This window comes from Lepidochelys kempii, chromosome 2, assembly GCF_965140285.1.
Source record: "Lepidochelys kempii isolate rLepKem1 chromosome 2, rLepKem1.hap1, whole genome shotgun sequence".
Classification (NCBI taxonomy): Eukaryota; Metazoa; Chordata; order Testudines; family Cheloniidae; genus Lepidochelys; species Lepidochelys kempii.
Genome location: NC_136381.1, coordinates 7,264,001 through 7,291,753, shown reverse-complemented (window position 1 = coordinate 7,291,753; position 27,753 = coordinate 7,264,001). Strand labels below are relative to the sequence as shown.

Sequence of the window (27,753 nt, the reverse complement as noted above, 5' to 3'; positions counted from 1 at the left end):
CCTCCCTCTCGAAGCGTCAAAGCCCAAGCTCCGGTTCGAGCCGCAACTTCAAAGTGCCTTCTACACAGCTATAGTTAGAGCGCGAGTGCGAGTTCCCCCAGTCTGAATCTCTCGACCCAGGCTGTGAGGCTCAGATACAGCCTCAGGCTATTGGCTTCCAACTCCACTGCAGAGAGTCTGGAAACCTGGGGGCCCTCAGCTCTGGGGCAGACTGCATTGTGCAGCTGCCCCAGAGTCACGGATCCGGAAAGCCCAGGGAGTCCCCTTGAGCCAGGGGTAGCTAGCTGCTCTGTTTCAAAATAACCAAAAGGAAACATTTCAATTGTTCTCAAACAAACAAAAAATTCAGAATTTTCTTTCTGCAGGAAAGTTCAAAATTTCTAGTCTTCATTCTGGTTTGAAATTAAAACTTTTCTTTAAAATGTCAGGTTTCAGAGTAACAGCCGTGTTAGTCTGTATTCGCAAAAAGAAAAGGAGTACTTGTGGCACCTTAGAGACTAACCAATTTATTTGAGCATGAGCTTTCGTGAGCTACAGCTCACTTCATCGGATGCATGCCGTGGAAACTGCAGCAGACTTTATATACACAGAGAATATGAAAAAATACCTCCTCCCACCCCACTGTCCTGCTGGTAATAGCTTATCTAAAGTGATTATCAGGTGGGCCATTTCCAGCACAAATCCAGGTTTTCTCACCCTCCACCCCCCCACACAAATTCACTCTCCTGCTGGTGATAGCCCATCCAAGACACTTTGGATGGGCTATCACCAGCAGGAGAGTGAATTTGTGTGGGGGGGTGGAGGGTGAGAAAACCTGGATTTGTGCTGGAAATGGCCCACCTGATAATCACTTTAGATAAGCTATTACCAGCAGGACAGTGGGGTGGGAGGAGGTATTTTTTCATATTCTCTGTGTATATAAAGTCTGCTGCAGTTTCCACGGCATGCATCCGATGAAGTGAGCTGTAGCTCACGAAAGCTCATGCTCAAATAAATTGGTTAGTCTCTAAGGTGCCACAAGTACTCCTTTTCTTTTTTTAAAATGTCAGAATCTCCTGTGGAACGGAAATTCCGAATTTTGACCAGCTCTACCTCTGAGGCTGTCATATGTGGAACAGACGATAAGAAACAGACAATAAGAGAAAGGACAGGGTTGGGGAAGTAGATTTGTGAGTCATCAGCAATAGAGATGACTGGTGAAACCTTGCAAATGGAGACGGTCACCCAGGAATAAGGTGGGAAGGGAAAACAGAAGGAGAGGATTGGCTTTTGGTTGCTTTATTTAACAGTTTGAGCTGTTGTAGTATTTTCTATTCAGCTATAGGCCTCTGGAATCCTTAGGGTCTTAAACTTTTAATATAGCAGAGCTGTCAAGGTAGGTCAATGTTTAAGCCTCACAATGTTGGACAGCATCCCTTTAAATTGCATAGGTAAGAGCAACACTGCACACTAAAGTTTCTTTTTCTCTTTCAGCTCTCCTAAAGCCACACAAGCCATCCTGCAGCTCTTGTGTTACCCTACGCTGCACCATGCTGTGATGCCGTTGCAGTACTGACATTCAGCCAAGGCGGGATGGAGCCAGTTCATCAATAAATTATTTTCTATGTTGCTATTTCACTAAAGGTTTTGCAGTATTTCCAATACACTGTGCCACACAATAACAGTACAGATATGTTACAATAATCATGCTATATAAGACCTGAGACACCCTGTTGGCCAGTTCCATGCTCTTGGGAGTCCATAGTTGCTGTTGATCAACATACTTCCAAATCCACACATCAACAAGTGAAAGGAAGTGCGGGAGCCCTATTACCTTCTGCACAGCTCCATACCGCTGGATGGCATCAGACAGCTGGTTATTCAACCTGTCCAGCTGAAGTCGCTCTTGCTGTATTTAAAAGACAAAAAGTAAAGTAAAAAAATCATTACTAACCAATAAAATGGCCAACAATTCAGCAGAAAGTGATTGTGTATGACCTTGAGCAGTAATCCTGCAAGATCTCCTAAGCTAAGCGGCATTAGATCTGCTTGGTATTTGAACAGTATCTGAATTACTAGAAATGCCAAGGTGCTACAGCAAGTTATTTTGGCTAGTGAGTAAGGGGATGCTTTACCCTTTGAGTTTTCCATATATTCGCCTATGTATATACTAAACAGGACTGATTTTGCCTAGTTTATGCAACCTAACACTTAAAAGGAAAGAGCTGGACACTATTGTTGGACAAATAAACTAGACCAGAAACAATACAAGAGAAAATACAATAGGGAACAATCATAGACTAGTTGTCTCCTAGAATACTTTATTATCTATTTAATAAATAGACTATGATGCTCATCCATGTGGTATCTGGACTACATGACCTAAAAGGCCTTTTGCATGTCTAATTTCAACAGGCCAAATCCCAAAGCCCTTATATTTCACTCTGACATTACTAAAGCCTAGTCTAAAGAATAAACATTTGCTGGTAGGGAAGTCGCTTATGGGTGTGATTTTTATGACATTTTTATACAAGCAAAAGCCTAATGCAGATGTACTTATACCAAGAAAAAAAGTATAGCTTATTTCACTCAGGAAACTGGTACAATCTACAAGGGCAAAATTACTTTTTTGTCAATATAAGCTGTATAGTTATACCAGCAAACCTTTCCTAGTATAGATCTGACCTAAGGCAAATTCCCATTGGCGTCAGTGGGAGTTTGACTTCAGGCAAAATCTGAGTAAAGACCTCAGGTTTTATCCATCTGATTTCACAGGAAGTCTGTCTGACATCATGACATTTATTTTAGGGCTGGTCAAACCATATTTGAAGAACACATTAGTAGATAAATTTCACCAGTACTCACAGAACACCATATTCAGGAAATACGTTTTGCAGCATTCAATCAGCAATATTATTCAGTGAGTATATAATGTGATGAATATCAGTCAAATTTGCCAAAAACGCCGAAAAATGCCTTTTCCGCTATTCGGCCAGATCTAATTGATATGAATTATCATGTCATACTAATGATGCTAAAGTCAAGAAATCAATAATTGCAATTCTTGTTACAAATCCCCATATTCTCCTTTGGGAAAACAAGTATTTGTTCTCAAGCTGCAAAAAATACAAAAACAAAAACAAAACACAACACCACACACTCTTTATCCATTATACAACAAACACACAAGACGGTGCGATAATATAGGCATATTGAAAATGAAAAGCAAACATATTACAGCATGATGCTCTAGACAGCACATTTTAATTCATGCATTTAGTTCATGACAACACATCTACAGAAGAGATGTTATCAGTGGAACAGACTGTTGTAGCCTGGTCTCCTGCAGCTCCTTTTTAAATGCCAAGGCAGACCCCAAATGTCTTTAATGCCGGGGACATTGATTCTGGGAGAATGAATGTCACATCAAAAGGAGTTTATTTGGATGATGACGAATGACTGATTTGACCATTTTGTCTGATGGATCATTCTGTACTCGGTCTGTGCTATGCCATTAATAATCATCTTCATTCTGATTGGCTTAGGGACAAAAGAGTTCTAATCAGAGGACGGCTTGTCTATACATTTACCAACATGCTGGGAAGCAGGGAGTCCTCAGTAACAAGCCCTCCTCTCTGGAATTCACTTCCCTGGGACATTCGCCTTAGTTGAAACCCTACCTCATTTATGAGAGAATACGAGATGGAACTCTTTGCTCAGACCTTCCCTCTAATTGCCATTCTGGAATTTCTTATTTTACTATGTTTCTCTCACTTTAAAGTCAGGGGTCACTGAATACTTGTTCTAGTATATGGGAAAGTTGCCTTTCATATTTATATCTTATAAAGGACAATTAGTACAGTGATGAGTACCTCATAAATACTTGTAATAATACAGAAATAACACTAATAAAATGATGCTAATAAATACAATAAATAAATAACAATAATAACAACAATACTTTCCTTGTAAGAATAAACAGATTTATGATTTTATTTTTAAACCTTCTTCAGCAAATAATGGGGGGCCATACTCCACTCTGTTTGACAAACACGGCTTCTCCCAAAAACAACGAAGAGTCCTTGTGGCACCGTAGAGACTCCCATAACTTATACTTAATATACTCTAAGCAGCATTGAGAGACTTAGTAATGGATAACATGACAGTTGCAAACAATGTGCAGCTTATTTTTATCACAAACAAACACAGCCCGACAAGAGCCAAGATAGTCTTTGCTCACCATGGTACCCAGAACAAGAAAAGCATTCTCCCTTATTCATGGGCTCAGTGATTGAAAATAAAATCTCTAGTCATTAAAATCTATTTTCTGGTAGCAATATTGTTCAAGAGCCTCTTTAGCAAATGGATTTGGGGAGTCCCTCCTTTAGATGTTAGCTATTTGGGGATAACTGGAAAAATGAGTGCTTGGTGATGGACATTAATGAAATTCCAAACACAGTCCCTGCCACCCACCGCTCCTGACTGAGAACTTTGCAATCCACCACCAGTGAGGAGTAGCAGAATATCACAATTAGCAAGAAGGGCTGGATGAAAAGCAGAGCCATCAGCACACATGGTTTCAGGCCCCAGATCACTGCGGGTGTGTCTCCCCACCTAGTTCCAGTTCCCAGGTTGTTTAATCCACCCCCGGTAACTGTTTTGACCAAAATCCATCCAAACCCAGTCCTGCACCCATTGGAGTCAATAAGAATTTTATCACTGACTTCAAAGAAAGCAGGACCTCTTAAAATTAGGTTTTCAGTAAAAAAGGAGGCCTCAGCCAGCAGTGCTCTAGTTCAATGGGCAGCAGCATTATGGTTCGAAGATTGAGGGTTTGGGACCAACACTATATTATTTTTTAATCAGCGTGTGTGTTGGATCATCTTCCAGAAACCATCCGTGGTTCAGAAGAGTACTCTGAACCCTTGAAGTTTGCATCTTAAAATTCAAGACCCTTGTGGGCTAAAATATTCAGGTTTGCATTGGGGTATGTTGGGAGAAAGGGAGGGGGCATCATTAAAAAAAACTATAGTCTATTACAATCACTGCTCAAAAACATCTAGCAACTTTGTGCATGTTTTAGTGTTTCAGACATTGCTGAGGAATAGGGAGGTAGATTTTATAAGGGATGGCAGATGCATTATTAAATTATTAAAAATCACTTAATAACAATAATCACATCTGGCTCTTACATCACAATTCTCATCCTGAGATTTCAAAGCACTTTAGAAGATGGGAACATGATCCCCGTTTTAGAGATAGAACACCATCACTTTTGAACATGCTTTACAAACATGGATTCAGAGATATTCTCTGCCCTGAAGAACTTATCTAATGAGACCATTCAAACCTAACATTAGCCCCATAAGAAACACTGGAACCCTAGCCTGACCCAGTGTTAGACGGGGCTTTTCTGTGTGAGCCCTTTAATGTTGGTTAGAGATAGCCCCAGCATGACTGTGTGTCCAGCTAGATCAGCATCCTGCCTTCTCTCGCATGGATCCAGTCACTGGTGTATCTACACCAGAATCTTTATTCCTGATATACTATGAATTCACCCAGGTGGGCCTCCTGCCTCCAACAATTCCAGTCAATAAATGATGCTTCAAAGGAAGGTAGGAAAAAAAACCCATAATGCACTTGGCTGGTGGCACATCACTGTTGGAAAAGAAAAACTTCTTGTGCAAAGCGGTACACAGAAAAATGGATCAGAAGGGACTGACCACAAAGCTTTAAATCAATGGAAGGTTTCTCATGCTATAAGAAACTTTACAAGAGGAAAACTTTGGAACACTGTCCACAGATTCCTCCAGAGTGACTTAGAGACCCAGCAACCAATCCCTATCAGAGCCATTTGTTTTATATAAGGGACAAAGTCTACAGGATTACATCAAAATTTGTAGGTTAAATTATTTAAGCTACACACTGTTATAAAGGAAGAGTGAAAAAAGATTTGTTAAATTAATTGACCAGGGAGAGGAAAAGTTATTATGTGATATCAACACAGAGTTGTGAGTTTATTTCTCCTATTACCATAAACATTTGCATCTCTTTTCCTTTCTGCTCTTAAATATACTTTCTTTAATTTAAAAACTTTACATCCACTACAGTGAAACCTGTTCTGATCATAGCCTCCTCTGCTGGAATCCACCTGGGCTTCAAAGGCTGATAATGACATTCAAGAATAATGACAGGTTTCAGAGTAGCAGCCGTGTTAGTCTGTGTTGCAAAAAGAAAAGGAGGACTTGTGGCACCTTAGAGACTAATATATTGATTTGAGCATAAGCATTCCACTGAATGCATCCGATGAAGTGAGCTGTAGCTCACAAAAGTTTCTGCTCAAATAAATTTGTTAGTCTCTACGGTGCCACAGGTCCTCCTGTTCTTTATTCAAGAATAAGGCACTGCTAATATTTTTCAGCTGGCCTTATTTGACTTCCCCCTGGACCCAATTTGTGTTGCACAAAATAACATGGGGATCTGCAGAGAATGGCCAGGCCATCGCATCTCTATAAAGTCAGTGAGGCACCTTTTGTTTCATTCCAGCCAGCTTTAGTCTGGCCATTCAACAGCCCCACAGTTCATTCTCTCTCTGACAAAGGCTACCGCGACCCTCGCTAGAGTATTCATTTGCTGGTACATCCTTTTCTTTACCACTCAATACAGGCAGGCAACAGGAAGAAACAATGCTTGTGCTCCTTTATAAAACAACGTAGAGTTTTACATTAACACAGCTTCAGCCCCTTAGGGAATATTTGGACAAACCCTGAGTTGGGCAGTTCAACTAATACTTGTTCTAGATGGAGAGATACTTGAAGCAGTGTCTAGGAAGGATGGAAACATGGAATTCTGGAGAACACCAGGGAGGGAGGGAGAAGATGCAGGGATAGTTTGGGGGAGCAGCAGCCCTGGACACCACAAGGAGGGCAAATGCAGAGTGGGAGAGCATATCATATGGGAACATCAAGCAGAAGCGACTGTAGGGGTGGGGAGGGAGCCGAAGGTGCATGGGTGGTTTAACGGAAGGTTAGGTAGTGAAAGCTACAGGAAGAGCAGGTGTGAGGAGAGCACAGGTTGCTGAGAGCACACCAGGAGAAAATCCAGTAAGGGGGAGGTATGGTTCATGGGTCTATGCTCTAGTAGTGTGGGTAAAGGACTAGAAGTTGAGAGACAGGGATTATATTCTTGTTTTAGCTACTGAATTACTGTGTTACCTGGGGTCTGTCATTTAATAAACACTCAGGTTGATTCTGTTCTCCAAGATGAGCACGAAAGGTGCTTAAGCAAACTAAGCCATCATGGGGTAAAAGGGAAGATCCTCTTATGGATCACTAACTGATTAAAAGATAGGAAACAAAGGTCAGGAATAAATGGTCAGTTTTCACAAATGGAGAGAGGTAAATAGCAGGGTCCCCCAAGGATCTGTACTGGGACCAGTGCTGTTCAACATATTCATAAGTGATCTGAAAAAGGGGGTGAACAGTGAGTTGGCAAAATTTGCAGATGATAGAAAGATATTCAAGACAGTTAAGTCCAAAGAAGACTGTGAATAGTTACAAAGGGATCTCACAAAACTGGGTGACTGGGCATCAAAATGGCAGATGAAAGTTAATGTTCATAAGCGCAAAGTAATGCACATCAGAAAATATAATCCCTACTATACACAGAAAAGGGGTCTAAATTAGCTGTCACCATTCCAGAAAGAGATCTTGGAGTAACTGTGGAGAATTCTCTGAGAACATCCACCCAATGTGCAGTGGCAGGCAAAAAAGCTAACAGAATGTTAAGAACCATTAAGACACAAATAGATAATAAGACAGAAAATATCATAATGCCATTATATAAATCCATGGTACGCCCATACCTTGAATACTGCGTGCAGATCCGGTCATCTCAAAAGAGATATATTAGAATTCGAAAGGGTAAAAAGAAGGGCAACAAAAATGATAAGGGGGTATTGAACAGCTTCCATATCAGGAGAGATCAAAAAGACTGGGATTGGTCAATTTAGAAAAGAGATGAGTAAGGGGGGATACGATTGAGGTCTATAAAATCATTAATGGTGTGAAGACAGTGAATAGGAGGTGTTGTTTAACCCTTCACATAACACAAGAACTAGGGAGTCACCTAATTAAATCAATAGGCAGAAAGCTTAAAACAAACAAAAAGGAATGCTTCTTCCCACAAAACACAGCCAACCTGTGGGACTCATTGCCAAAGGATGTTGTGAAGGCCAAAAGTATAAATGGGTTAAAAAAGAACTAGATAAGTTCTTGGAGGATAGGTCCATCAACAACTATTAGCAAGATGGTCAGGGATGCAACCCAATGCTCCAGTGTCCCTAAACCTCCAACTTCCAGAAGCATCTGGCACGGACCACTGTCAGAGACAGGATACTGAGCTAGATGGACTATTGGTTTGATCCAGCATGGCCATTCTTATGAGCACACAACAAGCCCTGGCCTCTTCTCCAATGAGAATGTGATGGGCCAAATTCAGCAGTGACATAAATGTGGTAAGTTACACATTAGAAACAAGTTGGTCAGAAAATGAGTGTAAGTGGTAAATTGTTAGAAATTGCTGGACAACCAGTAGGGGTGTAACCCACACCAATGTGGGGGAGTCAATGGGAGATGCACCCACTTATGTTAGGAGCTTCTTCTCCTTCTCCTTCTTTCCTATGTCTGATGTAGAGCAGCAACTATAGTTTCACCTGAAGTTGATCAAGCCAAATGGCTACATCAGGGGTAGCAGAATTTATTGCAGTAATGCCTCCTTCATATTTATAAATTGGGCAGAAGGTAGCGATATGTTCGATGGTCTGTTGTGGGGAATCACACTTGCACACTGGGAAGTTTTTGATTTTCAATTTGTGCATTAGATGTCTGCATCTGCCAAGGTTAGTTCAGATTTGGTTCAGAGTTGACCAAGATAAATATGGAAGGTCAAACCGAGGAACCTTCGGCATGGGATCCAGCACAAGATACTTATTTTTTAAGTCTTGTTTAGCCCAACCTGCTTTTTGATCGTAGCCTGATTGCATGTGGCTAAATAAATGTTCCCAGAGAGGCTTGCAGGACTTATGACATTGCAGGGGGCATTATCAAGGTCTTGATGGATAGGGGCTGAATATGCCCCTGCGAAAATTGGGGCTAGCATGGCATAAATTATAATATGGTGAGGAATTACTTTAAGTTACAAAGTGAGGCTTTGAACCCCTGTCTCCCCCATCCTGGGTGAGTGTTCTACCTACCGGGCCATTGAGTGTAAGGGGACCACCAGCAGCATCCTTTGTGTGAGTTTCAGCATGCTCTAATTTTCCCTTCTCTGCCTCTCAGTATGTAAATTGAACATACTTGCACTCGATGAATGCCACACCATGCAACTGTCACTCCTTTGTCACTTACATCCACTTTCACCTATTTGTAGACTCACTCCTACCCAGTGTGAAATTTGCTCCTCTCTTGACATCATCACTAACTAGTGTCTAGGGACTTCCATGGGACCTTCCCCTGCTACTCCAGTTGACATGTGGGCTCTTAAGTTTTAAACACAGTGTAGGAAAGAGCTGGGATTTCACTATGTGACTATAGATTTCTAATTTAATGAGAGCCAGCCTCAGGAGAGAGCTCTTTCCACAAGTCCTCAGAGGTCCCTTGAATCCGTTTTGCAATGATGATTTATCGAGGCAGCATGCAATTTAACACTATCACCATATCAAAACAAAGAAAATTATAAAGATACCGAGCTCAGCAACTTTAAGGCACTTGCTGCCCACCACTTATCTTTAAAAAACAAAAACAAACTTTTATCTAAATGGCATCCCAAAAGGCACATACCCTAGATGAGCCTCTGACAATCTCAGACAGCTGCTTGATAGCTTTGGTGCTGGTAGTAATGGTTTTATTGGTCTCTTGCTGGGTTGCATGCCTGTAGAAAAAAAGAGACCATGCAAATTACAATTACAATTTAATTTTATAATGACTCACTCAAAAAACTCTCATAACACATTCCTGCTATAACACCAATATACACACAGGCTATGCTATGAAGCTGTGATGGCAGGTATACATAACAGAAGCAGCAACATGAAGGTTGGATAATAGTAAATGTTAGAGAGGGGATCCAGCAAATGGTCACCTGTTGTAGTCAGCAAGAGATATGGGTTGGGATCTGTGGTTTAATATGGGATGGTGCAAAGGGAGTCAGTGGTGGGTGGAGGGAAGCAGACAGACTGTTACATATAGCTGCTTTGGCAATAACAAAGGAGGAGAGGAAGGCTGAACAGAAAGAGAGAAAAAGAAAAAGAGGGTCGAGAACAGAAAGAGATGTGATGAAGGAGCTAGATGAGGACGAAGTCGGTAAGCATGAGGTTTGGTATTCTGACCTGTAATTTACACCAAGAGGGTACTACCAGTTGGTAAGGTGCACATAATGCAGTTGTGGGTACAGGCGGTTAAATATGCTAGCAAGAAGCAAGACTAATCCATTCTGTTATCTGACTCTCCAGTGGTCATGATTATTATTTCTTGGATTTACTGAGTGCTGACAGCCTGCTCCCTGCTGTGCAGGGCAGAGGGAGACACAGAGGGCTACATGAGGGCATTGCCATGGAAGATCTAGAAGACAGATTCTGTATCAGGCAGTAAAAGTAGGTCAGGATGAGGTTTAGCAGGGGGATTTAGGCACTGCAATGCAACTACAAGGTTAGCCAACAGTTGTGCGGTGGTTTTGTGAATTCCAGTGGCACCTAAATGTTGGGTTTAGGCACTCAAAGTGGCAGTTAGGTGCCTAATTCTCCCTGATGGCTCTAGTCCAGACTCCGCCCAAAGAAGTTTACCAGCTAAATCAAACATGGCTGTCAGCAGGTAGATATTAATCCCAACCCCTCACTCGTATTGTATTGCTCATTTCTGCTAGAAGGGTGAAGTCTTGTTAAAAGTTGGGCAGAAAGGTGAAAAACAAGTGCATAAATTACTCGTGAACAGAACAATTACTTCTTAAAAATAGGCTTCCAATACCTTACTGGTTATCCAACATAATAGAAAAACAGAGAAATCACCTGAATACATGCACAGCAGATCACTACATGAGGCTTAGAAGTCATTTTTACATGGCCATACGCAGCCATTTTTACACGGTCCTATGCAGCCAATCTATCAAGTTAGTAATCAAACGTATCATGTTTGCATTAGAAATACAGATCCACCTATTATCTTCTCTACCAAACTCAAGCAGAGGAAAAGGCCTGGTAGTTTTGAAGAGAAGTAACACAGATTCCTGAGGCATCTGGAGAAAATCACCTTTTTTGCCACTTCAGTGGCACACCGCAACCAGAGTCCATAGTATCTCTATGGAGTGATGAGAGGGCAAACAAGGGAGACAATCATTTATCTTGCTATCACTCCACACAACCTGGGCCTGTAACTAATGGCTAGTAGTTCATACAGAAAATAAACACACATAGGTCGTCTGTCCCACAGCGTCCCTGCCTTGGGCCCACTACCACACTCTACCCCAGGACTGCAGGCACTGTCAAAAGGTGTTCTCTTCCAGGCCCTCAGTTCCAGCCCTTCTAGCTCCTTCTTCTTGGAACAAACCCAGCTCAAAAAGAAAGTCTTTCCAGGGCACAAATATATTTTCATCCCCAGCCTCCTCTTTTGGTGGTCAGGGCAGCCTCATCCCCTTCTTTGGCTTCCTCTTCCTGTCTGGGATATAAAGCAGCTGGGCCTGGCTGCCTGATGAGCTCCAGCTGCCTTACCCTTCTTGCATCTCTTCTCTTCCCTGCCTGTTCTTTGACTCCATCCAAGAAGCACATGGAGAAAGCACTGCAGAAAAGGACCTAGAGGTTACAGTGGACGAGAAGCTGGATATGAGTCAACAGTGTGCCCTTGTTGCCAAGAAGGCTAACAGCAGTTTGCGCTGTATAAGTAGGGGCATTGCCAGCAGATCGAGGGATGTGATCGTTCCCCTCTATTTGGCATTGGTGAGGCCTCATCTGAAGTACTGTGTCCAGTTTTGGGCCCCACACTACAAGAAGGATGTGGAAAAATTGAAGAGAGTCCAGCGGAGGGCAACAAAAATGATTAGGGGGCTGGAGCACATGACTTATGAGGAGATGCTGAGGGAACTGGGATTGTTTAGTCTGCAGAAGAGAAGAATGAGGGGGGATTTGATAGCAGCCTTCAAGTACCTGAAAGGGGGCTCCAAAGAGGATGGAGCTAGACTGTTCTCAGTGGTGGCAGATGACAGAACAAGGAGTAATGGTCTCAAGTTGCAGTGGGGGAGGTTTAGGTTGGATATTAGGAAAAACTTTTTCACTAGGAGGGTGGTGAAGCAGTGGAATGCATTACCTAGGGAGGTGGTGGAATTTCCTTAGAATCACAGAATCATAGAATATCAGGGTTGGAAGGGACCTCAGGAGGTCATCTATTTATGATCCCAATAATTCATTATTGGAATAATAATTTTTAGATTATTGTTAGATTCCAAACCTCCCTCCCTACCATAGAATAATAGGATATCAGGGTTGGAGGGAACTTCAGGAGGTCATCTAGTCCAACCTCCTGCTCAAAGCAGGACCAATCCCCAACTAAATTATCCCAGCCAGAGCTTCGTCAAGCCTGACCTTAAAAACCTCTAAGGAAGGTGCATGACTTCCATGAGTGAGGGTTCCATGATTGAGCCTTTAACAAATGTTTCCTTTTAATATAATTTAATATAGAACAAGACACTAGAGTTGATCCTCAGTCACCTTCTTAACCTCAAAAAACTGTCTATCTACAGAAGTTGGAAATTTCCATATGGACAATCCCCATCCCAAAAGTAAAAGGCCTCATTAATTCTATACATTCAATTATTTTCAATGTCTGAAGTTGAGTAAAAGCCCAGCTTTGTTTGGATTCCAATACAAATGTTGACCTTACATACAATATATCAGCAGTTCTCAAACTGTGAGTCGGGACCCCAAAGTGGGTCACAACCATATTTTAATGGGGTTGCCAGGGCCAGTATTAGACTTGCTAGGACCCAGGGATGAAGTTGAAGTCCAAGCTCCACACCCAGCTGGGCGGCAGGGCTTGGCTGCCTCCCCTTCTCCCAGATGGGGGTGGCGGGGCTCAGGTTGCAGACCTCCCCGCCCTCACCTGGGGCAGTGGGGCTCAGGCTCTGACCCCTCCCTCCCAGAGTCATGTAGTAGTAACTTTATTGTCAGAAGGGGATCGCTGTGTCATGAAGTTTGAGAACCCCTGAAGTACATAATACATTCAAGTCTGGTGTAAACTTGTAACTTGGATCCTTCAATTTGTCTGCCTTAAAAAAATTGCTTTCCATCCTCCTTTTAAAACACATTTTTAACAACACTGTCGTGCTCAACTTTGGTAGTTGCAAGTGTCTTGTCAGCATAATTAACTTACTATGCTTCAGCCTCAGAGATACATTCAGAAATCAGACAGTGATTATATTTAATTTACAGTAAATGCTATTAAGATCTTCATTAAAAATAAAGGCCTTGGAATTCCACCTCCTGCAGCATTTTATTTTACTTTAATATGTAACAGTAATAAGATATGCAGCTACTACTATTATTATTATTATTATTATTAGCTTCCTCCATATCCATCTCCCTATGGAACAGTGCAAGTTAATTAAAGGGGTGTCTCAGATTAACACAATTTCATTTTGAGAAAAATCAGCCACACACTAGTAAGTTAAATATATGATCGATACAGATATAGTGTGAATATTTTATATATGCTGAAAAGAACTACAATGGCTATCATGATGTACTGCAGCACTACAAATGGGATGGAATTCTCTTAGGAGGAGTAAAGTTTTCTGATTTGTGTGTGTTTATAAGAAAGGATGCAAAGATACTGTACTCTATAAACCACCGGTGGTGAAAGCTTAGCCCACATAATTCTACAATCAAACCCATGGCTGCCATTTTCTTTAATATGGAAGTATGGCCCATTGGATGTATATTTCCCAGCATGCAGTTCAGACAGGTCCTAGACTAAGAATTGCTTATTTGTAGGCACTAAGTAATGGTATGAACTAGGAACTGTGATCTTAGATTGTATTCCCAGCCCTGCCACTGACTTGCTGTGTGATTTTAGTCAAGCCATTTTTGCTTCAATTTACCACAGCTGTGCTTCATTTATCCAGTTTTAAAATGAGCTCAAGTGAGAGTCAAGCAAAGTGATCTCTCCATTTCCCTCATCTACCTCACCGGGGTGTAATGAAGCATGTTCAGTATTGTTTGTACAAGGTTTTGAGATTCTTAGTGAAAAACAAAGTACAAAATATGATCAGACCCTTAGGACTGACTTCAAATGAAGCAGCAGAGAGTTAGAGAAAACAAAGGGGTTCATCATGTTTATCTTCCCCTCCATCTGAGGCTCCCTGCCATAAACAACCCCAGGGATGGATTTACATGCCAGTTCCAGAGGTGAAAGGCCACATACTAATCCAATTAAACATACAGTTTCACTTTACATTGTTTTTTTAGGATTACACTTGTAAAAGGCTCAAAAAGGAAATTACTTAACACTGGCTCCAAGCTCACTAAACAAACAGCAAAACAAGACAATTTCAAAGAGAAAAAGTGACTCGATACTTCAAAAGGGACAAAAGGAAGTTGTTAGTGGGAGATTAAATTCATTATTCTGTTAGATACTAAAAATCATGGATTGAACAGAGACACTGCATTTGTGGCTTATTACAACAATCTGTAACCCACTAAGCCCTTCTTTTTGTCCTATGACTGCAGAGACATTAATGGGCCACTCTACCTTAAATGGTCCCTTACAATATGTGCTATTTATGCGAAACACTCTGTTCTACCTTGCTATGAGTACCTATCCCAGACCCGAACAAGAGCTATGTGTGGACTGAAAGCTTGTCTCTCTCACCAACAGAAGGTGATCCAAATAAAAGATATTCTCTCACCCACCCTGTCTCTCTAGTTTGCTTATGTTATATGAGTTGGCAGGGTCTCAGAACAGCTTCAGCTCATATCAGGGATCTACAGACACACTGCGGACAGTACCAGAAAGTCTGAAATTAATACCAGAAGAACGGAGTGACTTTAATAATCATTTAATGTTCAGCCTATTTTTGGAAAAGAATTTAGGATGAGAGAAGAACACATAATTGCTATTTCTAGGATGGCCAGGAGCCTTCAGATATGAGGCTGCATTTCAAAACACGCTTTCTTAAAAGGAGCATAAACACTCACTGCATGGAAGATTTTCAAAGCAACTGGGGGATTTAACCACACAAGTCTGATTATTTTAAAAACGTGTGTGTGCACGTGCACACAAACAACACTAAAAAAACTATGTTAAAAATGGTTTCAGAGTAACAGCCGTGTTAGTCTGTATTCGCAAAAAGAAAAGGTGGCACCTTAGAGACTAACCAATTTATTTGAGCATAAGCTTTCGTGAGCTGAATCCGATGAAGTGAGCTGTAGCTCACGAAAGCTTATGCTCAAATAAATTGGTTAGTCTCTAAGGTGCCACAAGTCCTCCTTTTCTTTTTATGTTAAAAATGCCACAGCTGTGAAGTCAAGCACTCAAGAGTATTGAGATTGAACCTGGGGGCCTTCATTCACGCTGACCTCTTTGTTTGGAATAAACCTCCACTTTTCTCCATCATGTGGTCCCTTTACATCTCTCCTTAAAAGCCACCTCCTTCCAGGAATTCTTTCTATCTCCTTCTCCTCATCAGTAATCTCACCACTCTCTCCTTTACCTGAACTATTGTTCAATATCAGGTCTCTGTTTTGTCTGCCTGAGGCTATGTCTACACTGGCAATTGAATGACAAAACTTTTGTCTTTCGGAGATGGTTTTTTTTTAAAAAAAAAACCCTGCAAGACAAAAGTTTTGCCTTGACAAGTGCCAGTATGAACAGAGCGTTGTCAGCAGGAGTGCTCTCCTGTCGACAAAGCTAACCCTGCTCATTGGGTAGAAAAGTCTTAGAGTGTAACTTCTTTGGGGCAGGTGAGATACCCTATTGCATGTACATGGTCGTTTATGATGCTATACAAATGATTATTGAGAAGTTACAGAGAGCATTTTAAGTCTGGGCAAATGCAGCTGTGACCCCAGACATTGCTCCATCATTCCTGATTAGTAAGCCATGACTTGTATAAGCCATGACTTGTATACTTGTACTCTTGTATAAGTAGGGGCATAGCGAGCAGATGGAGGGATGTGATCGTTCCCCTCTATTCAACATTGGTGAGGCCTCATCTGGAGTACTGTGTCCAGTTTTGGGCCCCACACTACAAGAAGGATGTGGATAAATTGGAGAGAGTCCAGCGAAGGGCAACAAAAATGATTAGGGGTCTGGAACACATGAGTTATGAGGAGAGGCTGAGGGAGCTGGGATTGTTTAGCCTGCAGAAGAGAAGAATGAGGGGGGATTTGATAGCTGCTTTCAACTACCTGAAAGGGGGTTCCAAAGAGGATGGCTCTAGACTGTTCTCAGCGGTAGCAGATGACAGAACGAGGAGTAATGGTCTCAAGTTGCAGTGGGGGAGGTTTAGATTGGATATTAGGAAAAACTTTTTTACTAAGAGGGTGGTGAAACACTGGAATGCGTTACCTAGGGAGGTGGTAGAATCTCCTTCCTTAGAGATTTTTAAGGTCAGGCTTGACAAAGCCCTGGCTGGGATGATTTAACTGGGAATTGGTCCTGCTTCGAGCAGGGGGTTGGACTAGATGACCTTCTGGGGTCCCTTCCAACCCTGATATTCTATGATTCTATGACTTCTTATCTTCTGTGCAAAATCCTACCTCTTCAGCAGGCTGAAAGGAGTAAACACACATTATTATGGAAGTACAGCTGTTGGGGTAGATGCAGACATGCACACAGGGGTCTAAAAGGTTGCATCAGCCATACACAAAATATTTAGATGCCAGCGACAAGCACAGTAATAACAGACTGGATAGAGCTAGACTGATGCATTCAGGACATTTTCAGGATAATCACTGTCAGCTATTTTTGACAGGTCAAGTCCCCAGCTGAAAGTTCACAGTTGGGGCATGGTGGAGATTACAGATCAGATTGTGTGGATAGATACCACATATTGCCAAGAAAGGGGATATCATGGCACCCTCCCTTTAGATACCATTTCTCTAAACCAATTTATGGAGTTTACAACACCTTAACTATCAAATATCATCCTAATAACCTAGAATGTATACTGCTTCTTATATCAAAAAGGATCTTAAAGCACTTTATAAATTACATACGATATAAGGAATCCTTTCATCCGCTACAGCAAGACAGCTACCTCTGGTGACAACTCTTCAATCAACATGGCAGCATTTTATGCTCATTTTGCACAACTGTAAATGACTGCTCAGGGGCTAGGGCCATACAGAAGTAGGTCCAGCAACTTGACGCAACAGTTCAGCACGGGAACTGAAGACTAAAGCACACGATTAAAACCAGAATTGAGACAGGGACTTGTTTGCAACAGTTATGACACCAACACTGTAGCCAAAGCTCTGTTTTGGAGGGGCGGTGGAAGAGGGAATAGAGGGGGAGAAGCACACTTCAGAAAGGGTACAGCTGATTTCTATTACACACATCTGCGCCCTAACAAAAGAGCAATACCATGGTTTTCAAGTACATATCAAGAATATATCTATAAGTACCTACATGGAGAACAAATATTTAATAATGGGCTCTTCAACCTAGCAGAGGAAGGTATCACACGATCCAATGCCTGAAAGTTGAAGTTATACACATTCAGATGGCAAATAGGAGCATACATTTTGAACTGTGAGAGTAATTAACCATTGGAACAATTTACCAAGGGTTGTGGTGGATTCTTCATCACTGGCAATTTTTAAATCAAGATTGAATTTTTTTTCTACAAGATCTGCTCCAGGAATTATTTTGGTGAAGTTCTTTGGTTTCTGTTATACAGAAGGACAGATTTAGGGTTGCCAACTTGGTAATATTTAAAAACCAGACATTTCAGCAGGAGTGCCGGAATTTCCCTTGCCCCAAATCTTCCACCCAACGACCCACGCCTGCCATGCCTCTTCCCCCAAGGCCCTGCCCCATCTACTCCTCTTTCCCCCTCCCCGTCATCACTCGCTACTTTTCCCCTCCCCCTGCCCAGGTCAGGAGGGACTTGCCTGCAGAGCCAGGGCTGGGAGCTGCAGCCGCCCGACGCAGGTAGGAAGTGGCCCCAGCTGAGTAGGGGCTGGCATGGGTGGGGACCCAGCACCTCCCCGCCTCCAGTAACTACACTTTGGGTATCCAGTCAGTAGATCTGACTGGACACTCTCAGGTCTCCTTTTTGACCAGACATTTTGGGCACCTGGCCACCCTAGTCAGACTAGATTATTACAATGGTCCCTTCTGGCCTTGGAAGCTATGAATCTATGAATATTTACTGTGCCAGCTTAAACTTCTTTAGATTTTCTATCCCATTTGGTGTCTAAGATTTGCAAAGCAGCTGAACAATTTTATGCATTTAGAAGTTGGTGATCAAGGAGGTTTGACTATAATTAAGACAGGTAGCATACTCTATCGTATACTATATGCTCATAAGATGATACTCTGGTTAAGGTCTTTTGCACAGCAACTGGAAAGTGTAGCACAAATTGTAATTTGTTTTTCTAAAAGAAAACGAAAAACTACTGTTTACTATGTGGGGAGATGGGTTATATGACTGTAACAGATAGTACACCTGTGTCCACACCCTACATACTATTGTAATAATCTTTGTACAAAGTATGCCTTGTGAGGTATCATTTGAAAACTCATAATTTGCTGGTCATTATTGCCCTGATAGAATATATGTGGCGATGTTGTGTTATAAGATTTCCCTTTATGATGTTATTAACACATGTTCCAAACCACAGCCTTACCCAAGCAGAACTTGGCAAACAGGAATGTGTACACTGTCAAATTTGCATTTAAGCAGTAAACAGAGTCATCAAGCAGGAGGGGGAGACAAAGGAAGCTCCAACAGGTGGGAAAAAACAGCAGGGAACATCTTTCCACATAAACTCTTTTTTCTCCTGAATCTCGGCTTGAAATGTTTTTCAAGGGGAAGACTGACACTATAAAAAGGAAGGACAAACACCCCAAGGCTCCCCTCTCTTTCCTCCTGCCCATCTCATTCACAGAACCAGAAGCCACAAAGGAAGCATTCACTGGATTCTGGGAGAAGGGATCCTGACTTAAGAAGTTGGTCAGTAAGACTGCTGAAAGAAAATGGTGAGAAAAAATCGTTTTGAATTTAACATAGTTTGTTAAGTTAGGCACCAGTTGCATTTTAGCTTTATTTTTCTTGTAACTGTATCTGATCCTTATGCCTCATTACTTGTACTCACTTAAAATCTCTTTCTAGTTAAAAAACTTGTTTTATTGTTTTATCCAATCCAGTCTGTTTAAATTGAAGTGTCTGGGAAACTACATTTGATGTAACAAGTTGTCTGAATAGTATTTCTGTTAAAGAAATAACAGACTTTATATAAACAAGAGTGGGCTTGGGGGTATAAGACATACATACCTGGGAGGTGGAATCTAGGGCTGGAGGTGTGCTGGGGTCACCCTGCTGAATAACCCTGGCTGGTAAGAGCCAAGGTGTGGCTATCTGGCTGCCACACACACACAGACGTAGCTGGGAGTGACTCGCATACTGGAGGCTGTTTTTAGCAGTCCAGGCTGGAGGCTACAGCAGCAAAGCATTGTAAAGGGCACCCCATGTTAGAGGGTAGTGATGACATAGTGACATATTGGTCTGGATTGTACCCTGGTATGACACAATGATCTCAAATCTCTGGTTCAAGCATTGATATGCTGAGCATCTGCATTTACGTATGTTCCCTACATTCTTTAGTTGTCAGGAGCATGAAAACAAGAAGGCACACCACGGAAGTGTAAGGAAATCATTATTTAAACCTTAAGATTGTTACCATTTTCCTTTATGTCGTAGGGCTTGCTTCTATGAAGCACTGAAGTCAATGGGAGTTGAGAGTGCTCAGCATCGCACAGGATTGGGCCCATAAATTATAAACATTTGTATATTTAATTTTACATGCATAATAATTTGCATAGCTTCAGACATTCTTCTAGGCTTCAAACTCTACTGACCACGGGAGCAGCTACAGTGGCAAGAGGTACTCCTGAGATTCCTTGATAGACCCCAGGAGAGAAGAGTGACTTGATCACAGTCCATAAGTACCTGCATGGGCAACAAACAATTGCTAATCTAGCACACAAAAACATAAGAAGATCCAATGTCATGAAAAGTTGTTAATCTAGTAGACAAAGATATAGATTCAATATCAAAATACAGATCCAAGACCCAACAAGAATCAATGACCAGCTCCTGAGATTCCCAGTGGAGCAATGTTGCAAAGCATTGTCACAGCATCATCAGACTAGTCCAAAACAATGCCAGTTTACACCAGCTGAGGATCCTGCTCAATGAAATGAATTGTTCTATTAAGACACACTTGCATATAGTAATGCAACTGCTGATGCAGTAAGAGCCTTTAAATGGAGAGCACAGAATAACCAACTATAACTGGTGAATTAATGTGTTATGGCCAAGATGCAATATCGTGCTTTATCCTCTAGATTTTCTGCTGTTGCTTGCATATGCAGAGAGAAGTTAAAGCACAATGCATCTTTCAACTGAGCATTTATTGCAAAAGCAAACAGAAGAAAGGCAAGCTGGAAGAGGTAGTTATTTAATCAACTTTTAGAGTACTTTTGCTGTATCATTAGGTCTCAACAGTAAGAGCTAAATCTACTTGTTTTACCTCCAAGACAGAGTTCTACGCTGTTTTATGTTCACGTCTAGGACCTGCTGCTCCACTGACTTGCTCTTTGTGCAGTCATTTACATCTGGGCAAAGGGAGTGCAAAACAGTACAACTGTAATCTGGCAATTTATACGCCTACTTCACATAGGAGCAAATTAGTCAAAGTACAAGTCGGGGAGAACTGGGCCACTGGTTTCCAGTTTCAGCCATGAAGTTAAGTATACCATACATTTCTGTGGTGCCATTCATCCCAAGTTATCTCAGGGTTTTTTAAAGGAAAAGGAAGCACTTCACCTGCCAGTGAAATGCAGCCATCTCTAGGGCAGGACATGGCAAGAATTCAATGAAGCACAGCTATATTACTCAATAGTTTAGGACTGAGATATACTGTATCCAGTTCTAGTTATACAGAGAATGTTACAAAGGCAGAGTGTATTTACATAAACCAGAATTTGGCCAGGACATTGTAGGTAAGCCCCTAATCCTTGCAGAAACCTCCATGGGCTCTATAATGTCTAACTGTGAGGCACTCCATTTTACATCTCTCACTAAAAATCACAGACATATCCAGCAACACTGTAAGAGGGAGAAGGTTACATTTTTCATTCCAATCAGAGATCATACTCCACAATCATATTAAATATTTACAGGCAGCTGACCACTAGCCCTCACCAAGAAATATGAAATCAGAATGAACCCAGAACACGATCCTGTGGGCTTACCAACAGCTCTGAACTTTACATCAAACTAGTAATAAATTTCACTTCTGGTTACTTTTTCATTCTCTCTCCCACTCCTCTCTATTTTTGCCAAATGTGCAGCAATTCCCGTACCACCTCATTTCACAATAAGACGGTCAGTTGGAACCACAGCAAATGTCTTGCTACAGCTAAGCTATGTCACATACACCACTTTCCATTTAACCACTAAGCTTGTTAGTTTATCAAGGAAAGAAATTAAATTAATTGGTTGTAATTTGGTTTTGCGAACCCCTGGTTGCCTGGTGTTTATCACCTTATTTTCCTCCAGGTGCTTACAAATTGACTACTTCATTAATTGTTCTTGCAGTTTACGTGGTACTGAAGTTAAACTTACTGGTATGCAATTTCCTAGGTCCTACTTTCCCCCTCCTTCAAAAAAAAATGGCTGCTTGTCCATTTCCAATCCGTTGAGACCTCCCCTGCCCTCAGTGAGCTCTGATAAATAATTGCCAGTGGTTCCAGTGTCACTGTTGCTAATCCCTTTAGCATTCCAGGGTGAATTTCATCAAACCCTGAGGATTTGGGCTCCATAGCTTATTCTTTCCCAGTTCGGCCTTGTGACGTCTGCATTTCCTGAATGGGTGACAGGTCACTTGATGATTACCTGTTCTGTTCATCCCTTCTGGGGCACCTGGCTCTGGCCCCTGTTGGAAGACAGGATACTGGGCCAGATGGACCTTTGATCTGACCCAGTATGGTTGTTACGTTCTTATGTTCCCCATTAATGACTACACTGTGCCTAAAAGACTGCAGTAGTATGGAGTCACACAATCCTGGCAGCAGCATTTTCATGCATCAGCCAGAAAATGTCCACACACAGCTGCTGGTACATGCTTTTTCCAGAGTGCTGAGTGCATTCCTCACCTGCCAGCTCAGCTCAGATGGATGGTGCAGAGCCAGGGCAGTTCTGCCATATGACTACAGGGGCTGCCGGAGAAGAGGGTGTCTTGGAGCTGACAGCTGCAGCTTTTGGGTATGGGTTTGGGGTAATGTGCTCCACTAACTGCCGTGGGCTAGTGTGATGCCAATTTTTCAGTAGCTTTGCCAGTTCTAGCTCCACACTGCAGGCTCTTCCGCTCCTCCTGTGGTGTGCGGCATGCAGAAATGTAGCACAAGGAGCTGGGAGGGTGAGACAGAGAGACCTACTCCTCCCCCATCCCAGAAGCCCCAAAACAGATAAGGAGCAGGAGACTGAGAAACTGTATTCTTGTCCCTCCTGTGTCCGATGGGAAGTAGGGAGCAGATGGTATTTTCCCCGCAGGCCTTTCCCTGTCTTGTTCACTGCACTCATCGGAGGCTGTTCAGTGAAAAAAGCCGATGTTCAATATTCCTTTTTATCATAATCGGACATTGCCTGGCCCTGTGCCTCACTCACTGCACATCATGCAGGCAACTTGAACGTTCTCACTTCCCGACCTTTGAGCACTTCACTCTGCAGTCATAACATTTCCTTTTTAATGTAGATTTGGGGGGGAGGGGACGAGGGGGGAGAGAGAGAAGAGAGAGTGTGTGTATATGCACGGTGAGAAATCTTGTTGTTTTAATGGATTTTATCTGTAATTATAGTTTCACAGAGTTAAGGTCAGAAGGGACTATCAGATCATAAAGTCTGACCTCCTGTTTATCTCAGGGGATAATATTTCACCCAGCCACCCCTGTATTAAGCCCAAAACTTTAGTTAGATGAAAGCATTTCTGTCTTCAGGAGACTAAACTGGGTGTCACAGGCAGAGAACAGGAGAGACCAAGAGGACCACCAATGCCCGAGGCCCCTGCAACGGCAGAGGATTGATTAGGTGAGATATGACCAGGTGATCCTAGCAGGTGGCCTGCATCCCGCATGGCAGAGGAAGGCAAGAAAACCCTAAGGTCCCAGCCAATCTGCCCTGGGAGAAAATTCCTTCCTGGCCTCAACTCTATTCACTGGTATAAGAGTTTGAACACCCCGAATGTGCCCAATACCTCGAATCCCATGTGAAATCAACTGTTGCCATTCACTGATCTTCTGCCTCTGCTATAAAAAATAAATGGGAACAAATAGAATTCAGTGGAATTACTCCAGGGATGAAAGGAGCTCATTATTTTTCTAGGTCTTGCTTTTAGCGGTTACTGCTGCAAAAAGTAAACATGGCAGATCGTTCACTGATGTGAGCAAATGAATGATTGACTCAGCTCCTCTTGAGAAACTACTTTGAATCTATTTGAGCATAAGCTTTTGTGAGCTACAGCTCACTTCATCGTATGCATCCGATGAAGTGAGCTGTAGCTCACAAAAGCTTATGCTCAAATAAATGTGTTAGTCTCCAAGGTGCCACAAGTCCTCCTTTTCTTTTTGGGGATACACACTAACACAGCTGCTACTCTGAAACCTACTTTGAATCTATCATTGATAAACAAAAGCAGCCACTTTGTCTCCTCGAGTAGGAAAGGTTTAAGGAAACACAGATATAGAGATGCACAAATATCACTATTATTGTGTCATGAAATTTCGTACTGAAAGTTTTGCTGTTTCATGTGATTTTTGCACCGCCACATATGGTCTTTTGCTTTCAGCTACTTTCACATTAAAAAGATGCAGAAAAGTTAAGCTTCACAAGCTTCTGATGCAGAGCTGTTTTGCTTGACATTGGGCTCATTTCATTTCAGAAACGGGCTTGATTTTGCTCAAGAAGAGGTCATTTTTCACTGAAAAATGGGCCCTTTTCACTAAAAAAAATATACACCCTGAGTTTGTAACAAAAAGCATAGAAATTTGGCTTCAGAGTTAGTCTGTATTTTGTTATTAGTATTTTGCATATCTTGACTTAAAGGAAGACCTTAAGCATATGCCTAAATTTAAGCATGTACTTAAGTGCTTTCCTCAGTCAGGACCAGAGTATGGAATGAAAGGTATTAAAAGTGGCACCATCAGTCAGAGGATAATAAGCAAACCTGATTGTCAATTCGAACTAATGTCTACTACTGCCGAGAAAGGGACCTCTTGATCAACGGGAACCCTTAAACTGTAAAGAGAGATATGGCGCATGTGTTTCTTTCATAGTCTATGACAGAGAATGGAGCATACACAGGAAAGAGGGAATATAACAGTTTACCACCTCCAAGAAACTCATCCTTAATAATGAAAGGAAAAAATACCCACAATTGTTACTACAGTACAAAGGCACCTTTATCAACAGTGATGACAACTGTGTGTTTCAGAGTAGCAGCTGTGTTAGTCTGTATCCGTAAAAAGAAAAGGAGTACTTGTGACACTTTAGAGACTAACAAATTTACTTGAGCATAAGCTTTCGTGAGCTACAGCTCACTTCATCAGATGAACACTGTGTGTTGCGTATTATAAGAAGGAACACAACTGCCAAAGAAAATATGATTGATTTAAAAGTTACATCAACCCCAGGAGGAGATTAAACATAAGGTACATGACCATAACGTTTATGAACCATCTTGGATCAAGGGTTGTATACACACTGAATTTGTTACCATCAGCTCTTTTCCCTCTTTAATAGGCTATGTAAGAACACAGACTGAAAAAACGCATATTGCAGACATCCAGTGGGATTTCAGTTCTACTAAACAGAAGTCCATCTATTACTTCAGTCATTGGGCAAACACTTTATAAAACCTTCACATCAGTGTTAATGAATGTTGCACCTAAATTTGAATGTTTGAGACTCTGGAGGATGCAAATGGAAATCTATTTACTTTAGATATTTAAAGGAGCTGCAAAATCTACCAAAAATAAGATTTATTTTATAAAAGCACTAAGCACTAGATTATAGAATCCTTCTCCACACTGGTGAATACTCATGTGAAGTTCCATTGATTTAATATAAGAACACACCAACATGACTAAAGTTTGTGCAATTCAGCTTTTGGGTGGGGTGGGAGGCAGAGCATGAGAGAGAAAGACCTTCCTACTCTTCTTACATCATAATTTCAGGTAAAGCTTATTTTAAATATTAGCATTGAACTCACAAAGTTTATTTGTTTTGAGATAAAAAACAGTAGCACAACAACCTGGGAAATGAAGGGTAAACTAAAAGAGTGAGGTAGTAATACTATGGATATGCCTACAGTGCAAAAAAGAAGGTGAGTTCTTAACTCGCGTTAAAATAGCAGTGAAGACAAGGCAAGCTGACTTTTAATTTGGGTTAGCAGATCAAATTCAAGCCAACTGGGGAGACAGTAGTTGAATTCACACTGCTATGCCCAATTACACAAGAATATAGGAGTGGCCATACTGGGTTAGACCAATGATCCATTTAGCCCACTATCCTGTCTTCCAAAGTGCTTTGGAGGGAATGAACAGAACCAGGAAATCGTTGAGTGATCCAACTCTCGTCATCCATTCCCAGCTTCTGGCAATCAGAGGCCAGGGACACCCAGAGCATGGAGCTGTATCCCTGACCATCTTGGCTAATAGCCATTGATGGATCTATCCTCCAGGAAATTATCTAATAATTTTTGAACCCCATTATAGTTCTGGTTTTCACAACATCTCCTGGCAATGAGTTCCACAGTTTGATTGTGCACTGTGTGAAGAAGTACTTCCTTTTGTTTGTTTTGAACCCGCTGCCTATTAATTTCATTGGTTCTTGTGTTACATAAAAGAATAAATAACACTTCCTTATTTACTTTCTCCACACCATTCATGGTTTTATAGATTTAGATTTTAGGTTTATAGGTTTTTATACCTCTATCATATCCCCCCTCAGTCATCTATTTTCCAAGCTGAAAAGTCTCAGTCTTTTTAATCTCTCCTCATATGGAAGCTGTTCCATACCCTTAGGCATTGTTGTTCTCCTTCTCTTTAGCTTTTCCAATTCTAGTATATCCTTCTTGGGATGGGGAAACCAGAACTGCACTCAGTGTTCAAGGTGTGGGCCTAGCATGGGTTTACATAGTGGCATTATGATATTTTCTGTTTTATTATCTATCCCTTTCCTAATGGTTCCTAATATTCTGTTAACTTTTTTACCTGCCACTGCACACTGAATGGATGTTTTCGGAGAACTGTCCACAGTGACTCCAAAACCTCTTTCTTGACTGGTAACAGCTAATTTAGATCCCATTATTTTGTATGTATATTTGGGATTATGTTTTCCAATGTGCATTACTTTGCCTTTATCAGCATTGAGTTAAAAGCTGAATTTCTGTGTCTTCGCTGTTAGTTTGATATGAGTTCATAGAATGATAGAATATCAGGGTTGGAAGGGACCTCAGGAGATCATCTAGTCCAACCCCCTGCTCAAAGCAGGACCAATCCCCAATTTTTGCCCCAGATCCCTAAATGGCCCCCTCAAGGATTGAACTCACAACCCTGGGTTTAGCAGGCCAATGCTCAAACCACTGAGCTACCCCTCCCCCCAATGCATTAGCCTTAGCTAACTCAAGTTAAGAACACACCTTTTTTATGCAGCGTTGGCATACTCTCACTTCTTATATGCAGGCAGATATCTATTTTGTTTAGCTTCTAGATAGTCTAGCGAAGAGGAAGCAAATACTAACGTGTAGTGACAAATTGCTTTAAAAGGCTTTTTGATTTTTTTAAGAATATAAAGACAACTAAAAGGAACTGCACTGAGATGAGAAATGGATCTCAGCAGCTCAGTTGACACACTTTGCTCTATGCTGTATACTTCATAAACCCCTTTAAACCCCACGTCACTGCAGCTTTCTGAACTTGTAAGGGCAAACTGTGAAGTGCAGATGAGGTTAATATTTTTCTGCACTCAAAATTCCAAGTTCTTGATCTTTGAATAATTGTTTCTTTCGATTTCCTTCGCTGTACTTTTGTTCAGATTATGTTTCATTCTGATTTGTCTTTCCTTTGCAGCAACTAAAATACAGAAGGCGGAAAGATCTGTCTGGTTGGTTGTTGTTGTTCTTTTAATGACAAAGTTTCCAAAAGGCACAAAACGTAAAAGCAAATACTGCAGGTGAGGTTTCTGTCATGCCCAGCCCCACGTTTCATTGATTTAAAGATCCTTCAGGCTGTAAGATGACAATAACGCATAATTCCCAGAGCATTACACACACTGCTCTTCCCCAGCATCCTCTGGCTCATATTGGCTCATAAAGCAGCCTAGTGGCTAGATTACCAAAACATGGGGCACGTTATTGGCCAATAAAACATCCGCAAGAGTGGCCATGTGAATAAGGACCACATTTGGGGATACCACGGACAGTAAAATTTGCACGAGCACCCAAAA

The 27,753-nt window shown here is 41.6% G+C and overlaps 1 protein-coding gene across 12 annotated transcripts in view; it reads right to left on the bottom strand.

Annotated features, from left to right (window-relative positions):
• Positions 1–27,753, bottom strand: part of TSNARE1 (t-SNARE domain containing 1) — a 693,119-nt gene that overhangs the window by 333,140 nt on the left and 332,226 nt on the right. For all 12 annotated transcript variants that reach the window (XM_073329996.2, XM_073329995.2, XM_078851414.1 and 9 more), the window contains 2 exons: positions 9,819–9,909; positions 1,814–1,888 (listed from right to left, as the gene is read on the bottom strand). In XM_073329996.2, coding sequence (XP_073186097.1) covers positions 1,814–1,888; positions 9,819–9,909 — 166 coding nt within the window. The remainder of the gene's footprint in view (positions 1–1,813; positions 1,889–9,818; positions 9,910–27,753) is intronic.